Source organism: Notothenia coriiceps, unplaced genomic scaffold, assembly GCF_000735185.1.
Source record: "Notothenia coriiceps isolate Sejong01 unplaced genomic scaffold, NC01 NC01_scaffold00000339, whole genome shotgun sequence".
In the NCBI taxonomy this organism is placed as follows: Eukaryota; Metazoa; Chordata; class Actinopteri; order Perciformes; family Nototheniidae; genus Notothenia; species Notothenia coriiceps.
In genome coordinates this window covers 5819931-5833951 of record NW_011333040.1, presented here as the reverse complement: position 1 = coordinate 5833951, position 14021 = coordinate 5819931, and the positions used below count along the sequence as shown (strand labels likewise).

The 14021-nt window shown below is 40.5% G+C and overlaps 1 protein-coding gene and 1 long non-coding RNA gene across 2 annotated transcripts; one reads left to right on the top strand and one right to left on the bottom strand.

Annotated features, from left to right (window-relative positions):
- The first annotated feature begins 2973 nt into the window (after positions 1–2973).
- Positions 2974–5927, top strand: LOC104943726 (uncharacterized). The gene is made up of 2 exons (XR_798145.1): positions 2974–5446; positions 5542–5927. It is a non-coding gene; the product is annotated as an uncharacterized lncRNA (long non-coding RNA).
- A 526-nt stretch (positions 5928–6453) lies between these two features.
- Positions 6454–10369, bottom strand: LOC104943733 (myosin regulatory light chain 2, skeletal muscle isoform). Its single transcript, XM_010769203.1, has 7 exons — positions 10261–10369; positions 9484–9582; positions 8217–8292; positions 8025–8129; positions 7657–7735; positions 7509–7557; positions 6454–7089 (listed from the first exon to the last, which is right to left on the bottom strand). Exons 1-7 carry the CDS (start codon positions 10261–10263, stop codon positions 6988–6990), a joined length of 513 nt encoding a protein of 170 aa, XP_010767505.1. The 5' UTR covers positions 10264–10369; the 3' UTR covers positions 6454–6987.
- Positions 10370–14021: the final 3652 nt, after the last annotated feature.

The following is a 14021-nucleotide window of genomic DNA, read 5'->3' as shown; positions in this document are numbered from 1 at the left end:
TCATTGACTAGGTCCCCCCGTGTGGTTCTAGGATTTTTGCTCACCGTTCTTGTGATCATTTTGACCCCACGGGGTGAGATCTTGCGTGGAGCCCCAGATCGAGGGAGATTATCAGTGGTCTTGTATGTCTTCCATTTTCTAATAATTGCTCCCAAAGTTGATTTCTTCACACCAAGCTGCTTACCTATTGCAGATTCAGTCTTCCCAGCCTGGTGCAGGTCTACAATTTTGTTTCTGGTGTCCTTTGACAGCTCTTTGGTCTTGGCCATAGTGGAGTTTGGAGTGTGACTGTTTGAGGTTGTGGACAGGTGTCTTTTATACTGATAACGAGTTCAAACAGGTGCCATTAATACAGTTAATAAGTGGAGGACAGAGGAGGCTCTTAAAGAAGAAGTTACAGGTCTGTGAGAGCCAGAAATCTTGTTTGTTTGTAGTTGACCAAATACTTATTTTCCACCATAATTTGCAAATAAATTCTTTAAAAATCAGACAATGTGATTTTCTGGATTTTTTTTCTCATGTTGTCTCTCATAGTTGAGGTATACAGGATGAAAATTACAGGCCTCTCTCATCTTTTTAAGTGGGAGAACTTGCACAATTGGTGGCTGACTAAATACTTTTTTGCCCCACTGTAGATGGTGATGTTTTTTGCTATAACTCAAAAATGAAGATGCTTATTATGACAATCTAACACACAGGTCAAACAATGAAGTGACTATATTATATTTTCTACCCAGAAGGTTAACTTCACTGTTCCAGCTGATATTGAGCTTCAGGTCATTGCACCATGTGATTCAAGCTCTCTATCTGCCATCTGTACTCCTCTGTAAAAAGTTGTTAACGCAGCATGTTTCTCAATGTAAATGTAAATATAGTGATGACTACCTTTTCACCCAAAACATTTGTATACCTATTTATGAATAATTAACTACTTTTACTTTTGTTTCTGTTAACAGCAAGCTTTTTGGTGCCTGGTCCAGATATGTGAGAAGTACCTCCCTGGCTACTACAGCGCTGGACTGGTGAGAGATGATCTGAACCCTCTGTCAGCACTTTGTGTCATCTCTCTCAGCTTTACTGACTTATCAGCTCCTGTGTTTTTAGGAAGCGATTCAGCTGGATGGTGAGATCTTCTTCTCCCTGTTGAGACGTACGTGTCCGATGGCGTACCGTCATCTCAAGAAGTTCAAGATCGACCCGATTCTCTACATGACTGAGTGGTTCATGTGCATCTTCTCCCGCACCTTACCATGGGCCAGTGTACTGCGTGTGTGGGATATGTTCTTCTGTGAAGGTACTATTCATATCCATACAGACTGTAGGCTAGAACTTATGCTACTTCCTGTCTTAGTTTACGTTGTTACATTTGAGTAATAGAATCAAATGGCTATACATTGATTAGAGTGCATTTGTTTTTTATGTGAAATGTAAATAAATAGAAACCCTGCTTGTGTAACTCGGCTTCTTTCACTGCATTTTTGCTCTGTAGTTTGACCAAATCCTGACATACATCTCTGTTTGTAGGGGTGAAGATAGTGTTTCGTGTGGGCTTGGTTCTGCTGAAACAGATGCTGGGCTCTGTGGATAAACTTCGAGAACTACAGGGCATGTATGAAACGATGGAGCGTCTCAGAAACATCGCACCTGACGCCATCAGAGAGGAGATATTGGTACAGGAGGTGGGTCTCTTTCTTTCAGCCTCACAGACTATGAAGAGAAACGGGCGTCTGTTTTTACTCAGAAACACGAGTTGTGAGTCACTATGTCCTGTAGTACCCAGTCGAGTATTTATATCTTCCCCTGTCTGTCTCGTCCAAGGTTAAAATAGCTTTTACATTTTATTTTGGTTTAGTTTAATTTGGTTTTCAGCATCTAGTTTTAGTTTGGTTTCCACTTTTTAGGAATGTTACATTTGAGTTGTTATGTATTTAGTTTGTTTTTGTTAAAGCCAGGTATGATGTCTTAGTATGTAGCTTTATATACATATATATTTCTACAACTGTAGATGTCAGGTTATTTTAATAAGAGTATATTTAGTTTTAAACCTGGCAATATTTTCTTCTTTTTTAAATTAATTTTATTTAGTTTTAGGTTACTAACAATATTTTCACTGCTTATTTCCGTTTTAGATTCAGATTTATTTACAGTAACCTTGGTCTCTTCTTGTCTGTTCTAACCAGATTATAATCCTCCCGGTGACGGAGTCGCTCATAGAGAGGGAGAGCAACATCCAGGTGAGGAAGTGGAGGGAGTCGAGGGGGGAGCTGACCCACCAGCCGGCCCGCCGCCTCCACGGTACGAGAGCCCTCTACGAGCACAAACGCCGCGCCGCCTCCATTAGCTCGGGGGGCAGCTTCTCTTTCCTGGGGAGCCAGATCCCCCCCCCGGGCCCCCTCAGGGCCTCCTCCAGCCTCCTCTCTCTCCCGGGCTTCCGCAGGTCCAAGGCTCCTTTTCACTCCCAAGCCAAGAAGGGCTCCTTCTCGGGGCCGTCGGGAGTGGACTCTCGACCTGTAGTAACATCGAGCCCTGAGCGAGGCCCCAGCCACAAACCACCTATTCCTCCAGGGGCCGGTCAGAAGGCTCCGGCACCCCAAGTCCGGAGCCCCTTAGTGAGGGGGGCAGAAGGCTCATCACAGACCCCAGAAGACCCCCCAGCACACGAGCAGCATGCTGCTTCAGCCCCGACACAAAGCACAGCACCACCCCCCAACACTCTATCCCCCGCCCCTAAGATCGTCTCTGAGCAAATCACTCCTACTCTCCCCTCTCCCACTGCTAACAACTCCACTCTGACGCTCATTCAAGACTCAAACAAGGAGGCGTCGCCAGCGTCTGATGCCACGACTGGAGAGGAAGAGGTCAAGAAGAAGAGGAAGAGCAAAGATGACAAGAAGAAGGAAAAAGAAGACGACAAGAAAAAAATGAAGGAAAGGAAGGAAAAGGAAAAGGCTGACAAAGAGAGGTTGAGGAAGGAGAAAGAGAGGCTAGAAAAAGAGAAGAAGAAAGGGGGGAAGAAAAAAGACAAAGGGGGAGGAGAGGCTGAGGACAGAAATGGAGGCGCAGCAGCAAGAGAGGCCTAGTTTTCCGCCCCGTCATTCTTGGATAATGAAAAGAGACGCTAAACAAATAAACAGGTCGGATGAACAAAGACCCCCGGAAACAGAAAGAGTGATTCATACAAAAAAAAAATGGGATGTCTTCCTGTTAAACGCATCATTTCAAAGACTTCATGTAGTCCCAGGACTGTGGCGGGAAAACTGGATCATGGTTTTAAAAGCACCTCAGGGGTTTCTGGACCCTCGCTCAATGCTTCTCTTGTTTCACCAAGTTTTAGTACGAGGGGACACATTTCCTTTTTCAACTGGAGCATGGACTGAAACCCAGATAAGTCTTTTATCTCTTTGAGTTTTGTATTCTTTGTCGTTTTTATTCTTTTAGTCAGATAGGTGGCAGTGGTTGGATAAAAATGGACTCGATGGATTGTTGAAGGATTGCTGAAATGGTTTTGGTGCCATAGAGTATGTAAATAATAAGTTTACCTACAGTACATAGGATCCTGTTAGCAGCCCACATGCCCCCCATGTCTCACCTGTAGACAGGTTTTCTGGATGTGACAAAAAGAAAACCATTGGTCACAAACCGGCACTGAAGGCAGAAATGCTAGTAATGTTGTTGTGTGTGTGTGTGTGTGTGTGTGTGTGTGTGTGTGTGTGTGTGTGTGTGTGTGTGTGTGTGTGTGTGTGTGTGTGTGTGTGTTACTGTTCTGTGTGTGGCTTCCCGGTTTTCAATCTCTCTCTAGCTGCTTCTTTTCTCTGAAGACCACTCATTCCTGATTGGTCCCCCCCCAAATTCTTCTTACAGTAGAAGGAGGAAATGGAGAGAAAGAAGAGGGAGAAATTAAGAATACAACCAAACACCTTGACATGGTGTTTTTTAGTGATTTGTGTGTGTTTTGTCTCTGACAAAAGTACACATAGGGAGCATTTCATTTCTTTTATTTCAATAACATTTTCTTGTGTCCTAGGTAGTTTTCTGCAAGAAAAGCGGGACGCAACTTTATTGATAAACTGGTTGCGTGACAACATTCAATACCCAGCAGCGACCATGCACGAGTCCTGCAGAGTACATGTCCATCAAAATTAGTATTATCTCTGCTTTTGACGAACAAAGTCCTACATATTTCATCTAGCCAAATGTCAGCATGGGTGGGAACTTAAGTTCACTAACCCATTAGAATGTGATTTCAAGTATCTTAAAGAATGAAGGAGATTTTTGCACTTGTGATTTTGTCACAAAGTACCACTGAAGTCGACCACTCCGTTAGTAGAAGTCTCCGGGGCGGTTTCAGAGTTAGAAACTGCGCCTCGATATAGGAAGCCACTGGACTGGAGGTGCCAGGTGTGCCAATGTAGCATGAACCTCTGACCTTTGACCTTCGGGCTCTTATGTATTTATGTACAAAGTGGTTAATTTAATCAAATAGTATATTATGAATTATTATTATTATTATTTTTGATCTGACTATTTTTCTATGTGAGTAAGAAACACCTGGTTGACTGGAAAGATGCCCGACTACACTTCTATTTGCAGGGGATCATTTAAGTGTTTGATTATTTTGATTTCCCTTTTTTTGCACGCTAAGTCCTCTGCTTTCATACAACAAACTCGATGCATGTCTTTGCGATTATTTAAGTTTACCGTCACTTGGTTTGGTCAACTGAAGGTTCACGAGTCTCCTGTTTACTGAAGTGTAGTATTAAAAAGACTTGAGTGGAAAATGGGCCTCAGACTGAACAAACGGTAAGAGGAGTTATTCACGCAGATTCTTTGGGAGTTGAAGGTCTTAATCGTACTGTATAATTTACTAAGAGGTGATGTATGAGCTTTGAATAGTTCTTTAATTGGAGATCTTAAGTGTGTCTTTCTCACCAAATTGTGTTGTAACATTCATGATAACTTATGGGCTAACTCCCTAACCTATTTACACTCAGTGTTCTGTGCTGTAACATATTTATGCATACATTAAACTGCACTGACCCCTATCAGTATACGGTGAATAGTGTCAGGTAGTGAGTGTAAAAACCATTTGATGGCAAAAAACATTGATGCTCTTTAACTGTACTGTTTTTGTAGTTAAGGATTAGAGGGACCTTTGTGTAATTGTAGCCAACTTGTCCTGCATATTCATTGTTTTTCACTTATTTCAGGTCTTCACATGGCTGTCATTGAAATATATAATTAGAACACAGTCCCCCTCTTATGTTTTGATGCCAGTGCATTATAGATTAGTGTAGTGTTAGTGAGGATAACCTGAACACATCTATGCAAACCACGCTCCGTCATGAGGCTGATGGTGTGTGTGTGTGTGTGTGTGACAGCAGCACTGACTTCGCCTCTGATCCGGATGATCAGTTTGGTGCCATGGGGAAACATGAATTATGTCTCGGTAGGTATTTCTGAGCACATTTTCATGCTCATGGACTTCAATATTTTCTGAGCAATACGTCATCGCAGCTCATGTTTTGATGAAAACTGTTTCAGAGGGCTCGAGATGCCGTGATGATCCAATGAATCGCTAACTCGTGGAAATCAGCACTTAGCGCTGCAATATGAATGACGAACCAAGAAATACATTTCTATCAGGTCCTCATACATTTCTGCTTTGATCATGAAATCGTCATTCTTGATTGTTGATTAGGAATGACGACCCAAACTGATGAAAATATTTTAAGAAAGCGTTACAGCAGTTTTTTCTCCCCATGCCGTTCTGTCTTTTGTGTTTTTAAGTTTACATGGTCACTCTGTGGCGGAAGTGAGATAAAATCATAGCTAATTGAATTCATTCCTTCAGATCTACAACTGATGTATTTAATTGATGATGATAATGACATTTGTGATGAGTAATAAACCATAATATATTAAATCATCATGGTGTTTTTGGTCTTTCTTGAAGTTTCAAATTCGGAGGATCCGTTTTAGTGATGAATTAGTAATAGTTGTGATAAATCAATAAAGCTATACTTGGATATATTTCTTTGGCTTGTGTTGTATATATCATTTATTTGTATCCAGTGCCCATCAATGGACACTGCTATAAAAGTGGTTTGGTATTAGTTATTTGCTGTCAGTGCATAAAGGAACATGGTGTTGATCTGTTGGGATTAGATTGAACTTTCTACTTCTATTTATACATGCAGATGTAAAGCTAGAGGTCACTTTTACTCCACATTTACTGAACAGACACACTATTGTACAAAAGAATAGAGATTTTATTCACAGTTTGACCCTTTTATTCATTACAGAGGAAAGGCTAGGAAGAGGTCAGCTTATGGGGGAAATAAAGGGGATTTAATAGTTGCAGGAAGTAGCGGAGGTAAAGTAATTGAAGACGGTTATGTTTTCTTTCAACCCTTTTCCTCCTCTACTTCAGTCTTATGTTTTTCTATTTTTTTATTTTTTTCACTTTCCAAGGAAAAAGTTGTTGTCACTTTAAGGACGCAACTTTTCCCCCTTCCTAAACTGCTTATGTTCTCCCTCTTCTCACCTTTTCCACCCCAGAGGACATCTTCAAAATTTGGAATGAGGTCCCCATATTTAGTGTGTGCCTTATCCCAGTAGTAAGCCTGTCTTCTTCACAGATACTGCAGGAAGGATAGGGACACATCTTATTACCACAAACACCTCAGAGGCAGAAGTGACGGGGCAGACAGAGATGTGGAGGTGAGAAGACAGAAGATGGTTGCAAGGAAAGATTATTGAGAAAAGCTTGTGGATGGAAATGATGTTAAAGAATAATCTTTTATTGGAAATCACCCCCTTTCCCCATAAGCAGACACAGACACCCCATGTGCGTCAGCACTCTCATGTGTCAGTGTGACAAGTCTTGAGCGGCTGAGCACATGGGTTAACACAAAGGGATGGTTAGGAGGAAAGGGAGGCAGAATAGCATAGGGATTGCTGTATTTTCTTGGGCTTCTTGCGTTCTATTTACTCCTCCTTCTCCTCTCCGTGTGTGATGACATAGCAGATATTCTTGTAGTCTACGTTGCCAGCAACATCTGGGGGGAAGGCGGACCACATGTTCTTAATCTGAGGGAGAAAATGAGGGTTGGAAAGTCAGCATGGCAAAAATATGTACTATCTTACTGATATTTTGACATGTTTTTGGTCAATTGTTCAACCGGCACTGACTTTTAAACATAAAAGAAAAAAAGTCACACTCACAAGGAATCATACTTAAAATTGTTAGCTGAGGTGAAACTTTAGCGATTGGACAACTAATAAACTTTTGTACAAAAATCATACTTAATTTGTATAGAATCTATTTATTTTTACAATTTAAGCAACACAAGGGCCATCTGAGAGAAGTTAGATATCTCCATTGCCAATACACAAACAATCAAAAACAATCAAAACTGATGACCAGTACTACAGCATAGAGGAAATGAGATGGAAAACCTAACATTATATCTATGTAATAAGATACTGTATCTGTATTGTGATTTTACCTCATCCTTGGTGAACCTGTCGCACTGGGTGGTCAGGAGCTCCTCAAGGCTGGAGTGGGTGAAACAGATTATGGGAGTCAACATTTGAATTGATCCTATTTGGACATGCATGGTGAACATTACAATTATTTACAAAGAAAATGCTCACAATTCCTTCTTAATGCTTCCGGTACCCTCGGGGTCCAGAACCTTGAAGGCAGTGATAATAACGTCCTCGGGGTCAGCACCTAGTGAGGACAAGAGAGAGAGAGGCCGGTTAACCTTTGCAAAGACTGACAGCCATGGACGAAGTATTCAAAACTTGGTTAATGTAGCAATACAAAATATTTGTTATGCCTTTATCAGTAAAACTCCTTCAGAAGTGAAAGTATAGATCTGTGAGTAATAACAATACTTATTGCACAGAACAGCCCAAGGTGACATATTTGTATATTATTGGATTACTATCATTAATGAATTGCAAAACAAAACACCAAACAATGTGGGAGAGACAGTTGATTCAAATTAGACGCCCACCCTTCAGCTTCTCTCCGAACATGGTGAGGAAGACGGTGAAATTGATGGGGCCGCTGGCCTCCTTGATCATGGCGTCCAGCTCCTCAGGTTTGGTGTTCATCTGACCTAAAAAGCCCCCAAAATGTCGGATTAGTACAGGAGGCCAAAGTCACTCATGATTTTCCACAGAAGATCTTTCACAGCGGCACTCACCCATTGAGGCCAAAACGTCCCTCAAATCATCTTTGCTGATGATACCGTCTCTGTTCTGGTCAATGATTGTGAACGCCTAAAAAGGAAACAAGAAGACTTCGGTTTTTTTCCTGAAGGAAGCATTTGTGACAGTTGTGACTGCGCTGATGGACAGTATGATACCATGTTACCCTTTAGGGAGGCCTCTGTCATCACCTTAAATAGGCAGCTGGTGAGTATCTTTACTAATGTTGTTAGAGGATATTGTGCAAGAAAAAGGCTGCACCCGAAAAGTCAGATGTAACTGTAGTTGCCTTGCGAGGGGTGTGAGGAAGGGCTGTTAAATTAGGAAAGTATCATTAGGGAACAGCTGTCGGATCTCCTCACCCTAGGCAACTTACGTCCATGAAATTTAAGATAACCGCCTAATCTTGAACTCACCCCCTGCCTTCCTATTTCTCTCTCTCTCACACACACACACACACACATACACATACTCACCACACACACACACAGACAGATACAAAACGCATTTCCCCCCGGCTGCTATCTTTACATCTATGCGACGTGCTAAGATCTCCCTAATGATCATGTCAAACATTCCCAAAGTGCCACTCAAGGAGCCCATATCCCTTATCACAAGAGGCATGTTTCCTCTACTCACAGCACATATGCTTTGACCATGCATTAAAAGCACTAGCACCATCATTATCCTGTCTCTTGGCAACGCATCCTAAATAAAATCCCATCTCCCTGACCTTACTGAATTTCAACACACAACCTTGACGCCTCACACTATCTCCTTTTTCTTTCTCTGCTCAGCAAATCACATGTGCTTTTTCCTTCACATGATCTGTTCTACACTACAATGTGTGTAATGAGATCCAGTTGTTCTGCCTGGCCTCAGCCTTAAGAAGATGTCTGAGTGACAGCTGGGCGGTGGGTCAACGGTGAACACAGTGTAGAGAGCTTCAGATGGCGACAGAAATGTCCAAGCTCCTCCTAATGACATTCTCAAGCTTATTAAATGGTCAGGGGAGATGAGGGGGAGCAGCAAAATAGCAACTGCTGTGGAAATGGATACAAGAGCTGCATAATCCAACTGTATACATCGTAATGTATTTTGGTAACCGACTGAAACAAACGTAACTTTAATTCAGAATCTGAGTCTCTAAACATCTAACTTTCAATGAATTAGAAGTTACACAGAAGTCTCGAATGCCTGCCATGAATGATGCTGATACAGTAGAATATGGAGAGTATTGCTGTGTTGCCGGAAAAACTTTACCTCTTTGTACTCCTGAATCTGGCTCTGCTCAAACATGGAGAACACATTGGAAGAACCGCTGTCTCCTGCTGCCTGCCTCCTCTTTGCCTTCTTTGGTGCCTGGAGGATAAACACATGAGAACATCGTCAAGAAAGTCAGTTATATTTTAAGGCAAACTCACAGTAATGCTACCCCTTAGCATTAAGCGATACCTGCAGATATCCACCAAAAAGAGAGTTTGTCTCCAATGAACTTCTTTAATTTTCATTGTTACATTTGAATAATTGTTTGATGCCCAAAAGGATTGAACTTCAAAGAACAAGGATAAGAGAAATTAGTTTTGTCTTGCAAATTAATATTTTCCTTCTTCATGTCCACATCACTGAACCCTCAGATCGAGCTTGTTAACCATGGAGAGGTCTTAACCCCCAGTTTGGGAGGTACTGCTTTTGCAGCCGGCACAAGTTAATGTGCAATCCTCAGGTTAGTTAACATCAGATTACCAATATGAGATGCATTTGGTTGCATGCATTATGCAAAACTAGAATTTAACGACACATCAGAACCCAAACATCCTTTCAACTGCATCGCCAACTGCTTGAATTATCCAAAAATCCAAAAAAGATTGTCCAAAATGATTTCATCTTAAAAGATTGCTGGTAATACTCCCATCTTTTTTGTAATGATTATTTTAAACTCCTACAAAAAAAACCCATCAAAATCAGAGTTAATCCACAGGGTTGGTTTTGATATTTCCACCAGAGGAGTGCAGAGATGTGGAGAGACCTGGTACTCACCATCTTTAGACGGTGTGAGTGGAGGTTTGGCTGATGAAGAAGGAGAAGGTTGTGTGAAGCCGCATCATACAAACATCACCGGGGGCTTATATACCCCTCTGCTGGCCAATCTAACTTTAGCCACAGCCTCAAGTTTGGATGGGGACAGAAAAGAGAGAGAGAGATGAAGGGAGAGCGAGGATGGTCAGGGATGAACTGATGGCAAAAGTGATTGAGACAGAATGGCGGGGCGGTGTATCACCTTACAGGAGATCAGAAATAGACACAGGAGTCTTGGAATTAAGTAAACCTGATATCTGAGGGACCATGCTGTAGGTTTGCAGTCCCACTTGGACTAATAAGGACATTCGGGACATAGATGCTTGTTTGACCACTGGACACTGTCTCCCCACCCGCTCTGTCCACCTCCATCAGCCTGCAGAGAGGCCAATCACTGACTTTATTTTTGGTTCGTGATGTTCATGGCTATATTACAGAATGTGATTTAACCGATGCAGCTTCTACTATGTGCAAAGATCCGTTTGCTAATTTTAATTATGCTAATGTCCAATTTGAGATTTTCCCATCCAAGGTGATGGGAGGGGCCCTGTAGTAACATCAAGTATGTACTATTAAAGGATCTCTCTCTAACTCATCTCTTAGATATCATCTCATCAAAATATATTTTCACACAACAAACATAATGGGAGAATATATTTATCCTGTTTGTATTTGAAACACTGCACAAGGCAATATTACACATTTAACTGGTGTAAGATATAAAATAATAATATATTTTTAGATATGCATGCCCACACTGAATGTAATCCATAGGTTTGTATTACATACTCTCAACATGCAATCATGCTTACCAGGCTTCACTTCCCTAAGGACACATCTTGATGTATTTGTTTTATCCCTCATTGCTTTTTCAAATGTACTAGTTTGACTTGTTTTGATGAATTGGGAGTATTGAGATGGTTTGTTAATCTAATTAAGGACAATAAAGTATACAAAAATAGAAAATGATACAATTTTAGTTGTGACTACTCAAACTATGTCAAATGAAACTGTCAAATCGGTAAAATTCATATCCACTTCACTTTTTAAGGTTATATTTTAAGTTACAATTGAAAGTTTAAACTAAATGTAATGGATTAACAATACTATTTATCATCATCATCATTATCTTTGACATCATTGACATTAACATAATATTTTTTTGTGATTAACTTACATGATATACCATAGACTAAGACCAAGTCAAACACTATCAGGTAGTACAAAGTAGAAAAATATAGAAAAATACAAAGACACAAGAAATGGTGACGTTAACATACATTTACTGTGGGCAGAAGTGGTTCAAAAGTTGAAGCATCTTATTTGACTGATTGATCATTGATTGTTTTTTTTCGTCTTTTTTGTAAACGTAATATTATTGTATATTTAGTTTCATCTATCTTGGTTCAACCACTTCTTGCAATCAATGTTTTTATGCAAGTCTTTATGTATGATTGTCTTTAAAATATTCTCAATGTTACCTGATTCACTCTTTACTTGCACCATGGTGTGGTTTTCTGGCAACAACTTAGTATGTCTGGTCTTAAAGAAAGAAATAGAAATAAAAATAGGAATACATTTTATTTTTACCATAGTTTAATCGTTTTTTCCTCGAGGACAGGATGAGTTTTTGCTGCCAGCGTTAAATGAACAACAACATGCCAACCAATTAAAGGCACCATTTTCCTCTGGCTGCAGTCCGGGTTTTCATCACTATGAAGGTGTGTGTTTGGTGATTGGCCTCAGTTATGATCACTTTCCCACCTGTTTACCCCCCGGCCCCCCCTCTCTTGTGTGTACCCACCATTTCTCCCCCGTAAATTATACAGGGATTACTTGGCAGGGTGATGGCAGCAGACATTCCCAGAATAGCATAAAAGGGACAGCTGAGTGCGACCAGAATAGCTAAATAAACTTGACAGTCTGCCAATGCACGGGCCCCAAGAACAGCTTTCCGGTTGTTTTGCCGAAGGTTTAATATCCAAATTTCCCTCACAGATAATCTCTTTTTATTTCGTTAAACACTTTTCTAATCTTCTCTAATGGAGAAATATTTCCCCCACCCATTCTCAGTTGCCTTTGTTTCCACTGATGCTCTTTCACGAGTCATGACTCAATTTTTTTACTGGTTTCCACGCCTGCAGTAATAAGGATCAGACAGGGATTTATTTATCCAGACATCCAGAGCCTGTCATAGCTTTCAGACTCCCCCTTGTTTTCCTGTTGACCTTTGACCCCAGGTTCAGTAGATTATCACCACCTTGTTGCAGAAATGAAATATGGCACAGCGCATGTTCTGACTGGGATTTTAAACAAGAGGTGTAGATTAATACTTTATTAAATGATTTTTAAATGTGTACACATTGACATTTAATATGACACAAGATGCTATATATATTTGAATTCCCCTTTTAACTTTTATATTGAAATTAAGGTGGAATGTGTATGGAAGCAGTACATTAAAGGGGTTCCCTAACAGCCCCCTAATGCTGTAATTTAAGGGAAAATTAAGGCATTATGGTTAACAATTTACATATTTATATTAAGATATTTGTGCATTGATCAAGTCATGATTATTACATTTAAAAGCATGTTGAAAAGTCAGTGCTAGGCCTCTGCATGTAGACACATGTACTTTAAAAAGAATGTCTGGCATTCAACTCATACTATTTAATGAAATTAAATATTGTTAGAAATATTGTTGTCAAGAAATGTTATTGATTATGTTTTTCAAATGTCTCATAACACTGAAAAAGAAGAAATAAGTAAAAAGAAGAGAAATGATCATTCTCCTTTTATAAATGAACTGCAAAAGGTTTTGGCCCACTAGTTTCCATATGCTATCATTCACAGATATCATTGAAAATAATCTCATATTTATCTTTATAAAGTATGAGATTATTTTCAATGATATCTGTGGTAACATATATGATATCTGTGATAACAATGGTCTGAAATAACCCTGTGTACGACGCCCCCGCGAGGAAGTGTTTCCATACAGATGTGAGTACATTTGTGGGGTTTGCTGCGGTAACGGGACACTTGTCACCACGCTCCTCTGAAGCCGTCTATCATTTTTTAGGCGATTGGTATGTCTGTCTGTAGGAGGAGGAATGTGGGGAAGCTTAACCTATGTGGAAAGACGACCTCAAGGAACCTCGGTGACATGCCACATGTCAGAGTTGTATGATATATGGTGGTGTTTGGGAACCTCACTTGCCCTGTCTTGTCATTTGACCCCATTTAGGATTGTGCAACATGCATCACAATACAGTTGATTTAACGTTTTGGGTAAAGTGAGATGACAGCATTCACTTGCTTTGTGTCGTTAATCCAGTGGATTTAATGGAAATCACAGTCAGTCGCGTTGTAATGATCCAAGTAAATGGGGAGATAACTCGATTAAAGGCACTTACTAAAATATTCAACTCAGTTTAAAAGCCAGCTGCTTTATATTTTTGTTTCCTGCATACTTCTATAAATATATGTGCTGTTTCTGATTAATATAGGCTACTGTACAGCCTACTCTGTAAGGCAGGTGTTTCCCTCCAACACATTGTGCCTGCAGCGCCCTCTGCTGTTGACCATCCTCTACTGACTGCCATTTACGATAAACGGTATGTGGCCATATGTGGACACAGGTATGGTTGTGTGTGTGTGTGTGTGTGTGTGTGTGTGTGTGTGTGTGTGTGTGTGTGTGTGTGTCAACCTTATGATCATGA